General features: G+C 42.0%; 1 protein-coding gene across 1 annotated transcript; it reads left to right on the plus strand.

Annotated features, from left to right (window-relative positions):
* The first annotated feature begins 369 nt into the window (after nucleotides 1-369).
* LOC142285167 (protein kinase C delta type-like) lies at nucleotides 370-4,440 on the plus strand. The gene is made up of 10 exons (XM_075333252.1): nucleotides 370-535; nucleotides 1,366-1,454; nucleotides 1,605-1,775; nucleotides 1,988-2,079; nucleotides 2,210-2,272; nucleotides 2,432-2,570; nucleotides 2,679-2,870; nucleotides 2,983-3,111; nucleotides 3,204-3,383; nucleotides 3,612-4,440. The coding sequence occupies exons 1-9, from the start codon at nucleotides 460-462 to the stop codon at nucleotides 3,342-3,344; spliced, it is 1,092 nt and encodes a 363-aa protein (XP_075189367.1). The 5' UTR covers nucleotides 370-459; the 3' UTR covers nucleotides 3,345-3,383; nucleotides 3,612-4,440.
* The last annotated feature ends 3,037 nt before the right edge of the window (nucleotides 4,441-7,477 follow it).

A 7,477-nucleotide genomic window follows, 5' to 3' on the forward strand; every position in this document is an offset into this window, starting at 1 on the left:
TTAGCAAATTTTGGTTTGATATAAAATATATTACGGTAAAGCAGAAGGCCTGTTAAAGGAGCAGTTCCATACTACATCCTGGAGCGCCCTAGAGGTGGACAGGACCTTCCTCAGCCCAAAATGACATCTACGGAGCTGAATAATAGGAAGAGAAAGGGAGAGAGACTTGGTAAGGTGTCAAAAAAGAGCAGAATAGAAGCATCAGAGGGTGAACAAGATGGCACCAACCAAAACATTATCAAAGCTTCAAAAAGACCTGGAAGCCCGATACAGGAGAGTGTCATGAAAAAGAAAAAACAGGAAAAACATGACACCATTATCAAAGCTTCAAAAAGACCTGGAAGCCCGATACAGGAGAGTGTCATGAAAAAGAAAAAAAAGGAAAAACATGGCACCATTATCAAAGCTTCAAAAAGATCTGGAAGCCCGATACAGGAAAGTATCAGGAAAAAGAAAAAAATGGAAGAAGAGATGGGGGACAAAACTGTTGATAGACCCAGTGTGTCCCCCAATACTGACAATGAGCAGCTCTCAGGTGAGTACAGATCCAAGACACAGATACCCAATATCCCCAAATTTAGTTAATGACAGGATTTTCCGCCTTTGTAAGACCCCAATCATTATGATTCTAGTGTTGTTTCTCTATGGTACCCCCATTTACTGTTCTACCCCTCTGTAGTTGGCCACATTAGCATTAGATAAGAGTATTACCTTGTTACTGCAGCAATACGGTGGGCTCCAGAAATTATATTTCTATGAAGCCCCCTACAGCCTATTGTCTGTAAGTCATGTGCCTCTAGTGTTAGGGAGAGGCCGGATGGAAAAACAAAATACACAGACACACGGTGTGTACATTAAAGTTTCTCTATGAGGGTCAAACCTGTTATCCCTTCTTTATTATAGTAGGAGCAGGTTTTACAAAATAGCCAATAAGAATTTAACAGGACATATAATATAAGCCAATCATTTTACATGGACGATAAGCCAATCATAATACAGATTGTTAGATTTAATGAAACCACATTGTTAATAATGAATTACATAATTATAAAAGCATCTCATTTATTGGTAATGCTAAGAAATTTGCCTATAATATATTTTTTGGTATAGTCTGCTACTTTGGTTCTGCAGTGGCATATCTTCTTGTGTAGTGCTGCGGTTGTTTGCTCCAGAAGGCTTAATTAGAGCAAAGGTTATGATATATAGTAAAAAAGTAAGAACAAAGACAAATCACATAAACAGTGAAAGTTGAGATTTATATAAGAAGTCAGATAATGTAGCAAAATGGAGATTAAGTTGCATGAAATATTATATTCACATTCAGATATTGGCTTTGTCTCATCTTATTTCTCCCTTCTTCATCAGGTACAACACCAGATGAATCTCCCATCATTGTGACGGGAGTGGAGAGCTTCACCTTCCATAAAATCCTTGGAGAAGGATCATACGGTAAAGTAAGTATTAGGGATTGTGGTAACGTCTTCCTCATGTGTGTGATGTGGAGCAGTAATATGACTCTAGGAGCATCACTGCTTCACATCTTCTCATCACATCTCATGGCAGGACGAACCTTTCCTCCAGTTCTAAAGCTCTGTTTCTTCCAGGTCATGTTGGCCACACATCAGGCCTGCCAAAAACAAGTGGCAGTGAAAATGGTGAAGAAAAGGCTCCTAGTCAAGGACTCGAGAGATGAAGTCCTGATAGAGCGACAGGTTCTGGAGATGACTAGGAAGAGTCCATTCATTTCTCGGGCTTTTGCCACCTTCCAGTCCCAGGTAAGTGGCTCATAATCCAACAGTTCTGAGTCATCAATGTATTAAATGAATACAGTCTATGTGCCAATTTGTGTGCAATGTTCTTCTAGCCACAGCCATAGTATTTGTTACAAGAATGTGACCTAGAAGAACATTGATTAAAATCAGTGCAACCAGTGTCCCCGACCTACAATATACCATTAACCCCTATTATCTCCTCTGTTTTATCACAGGAACACGTCTTCTACGCCATGGAATATCTGAGTGGAGGAGACCTTACAGGCTTCATGACAACTAATGCCCCTTTACCCATTCCAGCCACCAGGTAAGATAGAACATTGTATATTAGATTAAGATAAGTGTTGTCAGAGATATTCGGCTTTATGTCATTATCAGTCTCTTAGTTTAGTGGATGAAATATTGGATTTTGATGGTTTTCTCTTTTTCCGCATCAGATTTTTTGCAGCTGAGCTGATCTGTGGGCTGCAGTTTCTCCACACCAGTGGCATCATACACAGGTAAGTGTGGCACATCTTCTATGTAGACCTGGTATGAATAGTCTTATACTCTCATCCTAATGCCCTTGTGTAGACACTTCTTATCTCAGGTCACAATGGGGATCTTCAGCCTAGCTAATATAATACATTTGGTATTTTGTCATCTCTTTCCTCTACTAGAGACATAAAACCAGACAACATCTTACTGGACAACAATGGTCATTTGAAGATCGCTGACTTTGGTCTTGCCATGATGAACATCTTTGGCAATGCAAAAACTTCAGGATGGGCCGGGACGCTTGCATACATGGCTCCTGAGGTGAGGAATCATTTACATGTCCCTGAGTCTTCTCAATAAAAGGCTGGACATCTCCATGTTTTCTGCTGTCTGGGCAATATTCTTATTGTCTTCTTTATGTCTTCACAGATTCTTCTAGAGAAGCCGTACAACAAAGCAGTGGACTGGTTCTCTGCTGGTGTTGTGATATATGAGATGGCTACTGGCAGATATCCCTTCGTTGAAGATGAAATTGATGAGAATATCAAGAAGGCACTGATCAATGATGATCCCGCCTTCCCAAAAGAACTGGACCCCCACGTCAAAGCCGTCATAGAGGGGGTGAGTATAATGCCACATCTCAGTAATAAAGTGGTTGAATATAATGAAAAACACAACAATAAAAATTGAAAGCGACTGGAGACTGAATAAACTTCTTCATTATATGTTCCAGCTCTTAGATAAGTCACCAGAGAGTCGGCAGAAATTTGTGGACAACATAAGAGAACATCCATTCTTTATGGAGATCAACTGGACAGAAATAGAAGGCGGCAAAGCACCTCCACCATTCCACCTACCACCTGTAAGTATATGACCCAGAGAATATGGTGACAGCAGTACATCTCTATTGTGTGTCTTTTTATGAACACTAGTTCTTGTATCTTCTGTCCACAGCCACCAGTGATGACATCAGATACAATGAAAGATGTCAATTTTTCCAAAGCCATTAAACCACGAATGGCCAAGAAAAATCAAAAACTCTTCTGTGGATTCACATTTGCTGATGATGGATGGAAGGTCGTAAAGAAGAAATAGAAAGCTGAAACATCGGAGACCTAAAAAACCCCATCACAGGTGAGTCATTGTAAATGGGACTGGGATAGGGAGCATGAAACCCCCTCTTGTGTCCTGTGAATCAGTCAGCACAGTGTAGTCAGGAAAACTCTTACAGAGTGCTGCTTACATTATGCTGATGGCCCATAGGGCCAAACCTGGAGGTGTTTTCACATGAGGATAATCCCATTTCATATGCCCTATTAAGATATAAAAGTTATTTCTAACCTAGTATCTCTTGTTGTGTAGGTCACCTTCCACAGGATCTGAAGGGCTATAAGATGGTGGAAATGAAAAAACGTGACTTGCAGTGTAATATGCAGCCATATCCACTCCTCCCTATTGGAGGCAGGGTTTTGCTGCAATCTAGTACTCTGCAGTGTCCAAAAACAAGAAGAAGCTGGAGACCATGACAATCCTACCAGGAGTCAGTAAAATGACCGTGGACCAGAACTTCTAGATGGCATGTTGCCTCAAATACTAGGAGTGTCCTGAGGGTGGTGACCTGCAGTGTAACTTGCAGCCATATCCGCTCCTCCCTATTGGAGGCTGGGGGTTTTGCTGCAATCTGGTTCTCTGCAGTGTCCGAATACAAGAAGAAGCTGGAGACCATGAAAATCCTACCAGGAGTCAGTAAAATGACTATAGACCAGAACTTCTAGATGGCATGTTCCTTCGACCACTAGGAGTGTCCTGAGGGCTATGACCTGCATTGTAATATGCAGCCATATCCACTCCTCCCTATTGGAGGCTGGGGATTTTGCTGCAATCTGGTCCTCTGCAGTGTCCGAATACAAGAAGAACCTGGAGACCATGAAAATCCTACCGGGAGTCAGTAAAATGACCGTGGACCAGGACTTATAGATGGCATGTTGCCTCGTGCCCCCAGGGAAGGGCAGTTATCTGTAGGCCATGGTTCCCTAGAGGTTTCCCCCACAGGGGGTTTTTCCTCTCCTGAGTGCCGACGGATAAACACAACATGAAAACAAGGGCAACCTGTCATCCTCTGCCCTCGGTAGAGCTCATACTACAATCACTAGTGGCAAAGAGTAACCTAAGAGGACATTTACCATCAATAAACAGGACAATTCACTTCATGTGATAGTAATAGTTTTATTTTATATCTTATGTATATGTATTTTTTCTTTCACCCTTAAAGAGAACAGGGTGTAATTTATTAATAACTTTTATTCACGTCAGAGCTGAAATCCTGGTCACTACGGGTCACTGCTTCACTCTTCCTTCCAATAATTTGGATACATTTCTCCTATTGTGTTTTATTACTAAAAGCTCAGTCAGGGAGTAACACCTCAGTATATATCTGCCTTCAGTCCCTACATTTCTAAAAGATTCAGCTGTTCTTTCCTAAGGTGACACTTCCACTGGCTACCAGGTATATGGGTCTGGCCACTGTTCCCGGTTTGATGCCATCGTAACCCCTTAACTACCGCCAATACGCATTAAAATGGCAGTCACTGAGGGAATAGTGAATAAGGAAATTGCGCTGCAAGAGCTGCAAAATCCCTGGGGTTTCCTCTACCAGGGCTAACAAAGAACCTGGAGAACACAAGCAAGACGAGTTAAAAAACGGCGATTATGTACCTCTCTCTTTTCCCCTTGTAGTTGTACTGGGAGAGACGAGAGATACAAGTGCCGTCCTGTCAGTGAAATTAGAATCAAGTTCAAGATCAAATCAATAAATCCTTCCCCAATCTCCTAATCATCGCCCTCAGATCATCGCCCCCACAGCCATCCCCTGTGTCATCCCCCTAATCAGATTACGTTGGGGTTTTTTATTTTAATCTTATGACTTTATTTTTATTTTTTTATTTGCCATTAGCTGGGTTAGGGTTTAGTGTTAGGGGTTTTTTTTAAAAAAAGTTAAAAAAGTAATAAAAAAAAATTTAAAAAAGAAAAATCATAAAATACAACAAAGAAATATCAGTGTTAGATTAGGTATAGGGTTACTAGTGTTAGGTTAGCTTTTAGGTTTTTTCTTTTATGTTAGGCAAGCAGAAATATACAATAGTTGCCCTCGGAGTGTTTACTATGGAGCAGGCGTACTCACTGCTTTGCTCCAGCAGTTGCGGGGTGGATACAAAATCTGGCTCCAAAGCAGAATTGTTTTCAGCTAGTGATCACTCGGCTTCCTCCACTGGATCCCACAGCCCGATGGTAGCGAAGTCAGTCGTCACTGCTGAAACTATATGGAGAGAAGGTATGCACACCAGTGACTATGTAAGGGGAATATATGAAAAGCAGAAACTGCTGTGTGAATACTGACATGAAAAATCCAATAGCTATATGTAAGAATGAAAATGGAATCTGCATTACTGCCATGAACATATGAATAAAGAGAAATTTAGCTATTGAATTGATCAATGCAACAGAGTCCCCAACACTGCGCCAAAGATTTTCCCCTTACATAGTCACTGGTGTGCATACCTTTTCTCCATATAGTGTAGATTTTTTTAGGTTTTTGCACCCAGTTCAGACTCAGAATTGGTGTTCTAGACGTTACTGCTGAAACGTCAGCATCAGGGCCAAGCTCTGCAGTCACCTGTTCACAGAGGTATCCCGAACAGTCCTTTCCATCGCAACTTCCCTAGTTTTCAGAGGCCTATAGTATAACAGTTGATGTCACTAATTTTAACTCATTTATTTTTGTCATTGCCATGTCATTCTGTCATTTCGCCAAATTATTCCTTCCAAGTGAGCAAACTGTAGTATAAAACTATACAAAATGTGCGAGAGCACAACCCGGTACACATGTACTTCTCTCATTTATGAAGGTAGGTACCACCAAATAAACACACCAAACTGCCCCCAGACATTTGTCATTCTTGGTAAAATATTCTGAGAGCTACTGACCCCATTTCTAGATAAAGATTACCATATGTATGCCGACAATTGTTATACCAGTATCATCCTCTACAAATCCCTCCGTGTTGCAAATTCAGGCGTCGGAAAGTCACAAAAAACTGAATAGGTTTTTCCCGACAGTTGCTGTTCAATTGTTTGGAGAAGAGAGCGTCTTTCTCACAGGCAAGTGGCCAATTATTTGCAGTGAAATGGAATGGCCGGAAGGATGTCTACATGCTGACTAGAGATGAGCGAACCGGCCGTGGTTCGGCTCGAGTTCGGTTCGTCGAACGGAGGTCTCGTTCGAGTTCAGTTCGGCAAACGTTCGACGAACCGAACTCGAACCGCATAGGAAACAATGGCAGGCAATCACCAACACATAAAAACACCAAGAAAACACCCTCAAAGGTGTCCAAAAGGTGACAAACAACTCACAACACAAACACATGGGAAAGTGACAAGGACATATACTCATGCGAAAACAAAAGAGCTGGACAAGGAAAAAGAGGAGGAGACACAGATATAGGCATGGCACGCCTTTCTAAAATCATGTAAAACACCGCAAGGTGACTCCAAGCGGAGTCTCCCTTTTTTCCAAAAATTGGGCCACACAGACACCCACCCCTTCAGTGGCAGCACTTGTGCCCCAGTTGTACACTTCACAGCTAGATTTGCATCAAGCACATTCAAAAATACGCCATACTTAACCGTCCCCAGGATGACCCCGGGATAGGTAGCAAAGTCTTTCCTGATCCCAACTCTGTTCATCTTGGCTCTTTTTAAAAAACACAGCAAGCAAGGGTTACTCCAAGCGGAGTCTCCTTTTTTTTCCCAAAAATTGGGCCCCACACACACCCACCCCTTCAGTGGCAGCACTTGTGCCCCAGTTGTACACTTCACAGCTAGATTTGCATCAAGTGCATTCAAAAATACGCCATACTTAACCGTTCCCAGGATGACCCCGGGGTAGGTAGCAAAGTCTTTGCTGAACCATGACTTGTTCATTTTGGCTCCTTTTAAAAAACACAGCAAGCAAGGGTTACTCCAAGCGGAGTCTCCCTTTTTTCCAAAAATTGGGCCACACACACACCCACCCCTTCAGTGGCAGCACTTGTTCTCCAGTTGTTCAATTCACAGGTACATTTGCATCAAGCACATTCAAAAATAGGCCATACTTAACCGTCCCCAGGATGACACCGGGGTAGGTAGCAAAGTCTTTGCTGAATCATGACTTGTTCATCTTGGCTCCTTTT

This window comes from Anomaloglossus baeobatrachus, chromosome 2, assembly GCF_048569485.1.
Source record: "Anomaloglossus baeobatrachus isolate aAnoBae1 chromosome 2, aAnoBae1.hap1, whole genome shotgun sequence".
Taxonomy (NCBI): domain Eukaryota; kingdom Metazoa; phylum Chordata; class Amphibia; order Anura; family Aromobatidae; genus Anomaloglossus; species Anomaloglossus baeobatrachus.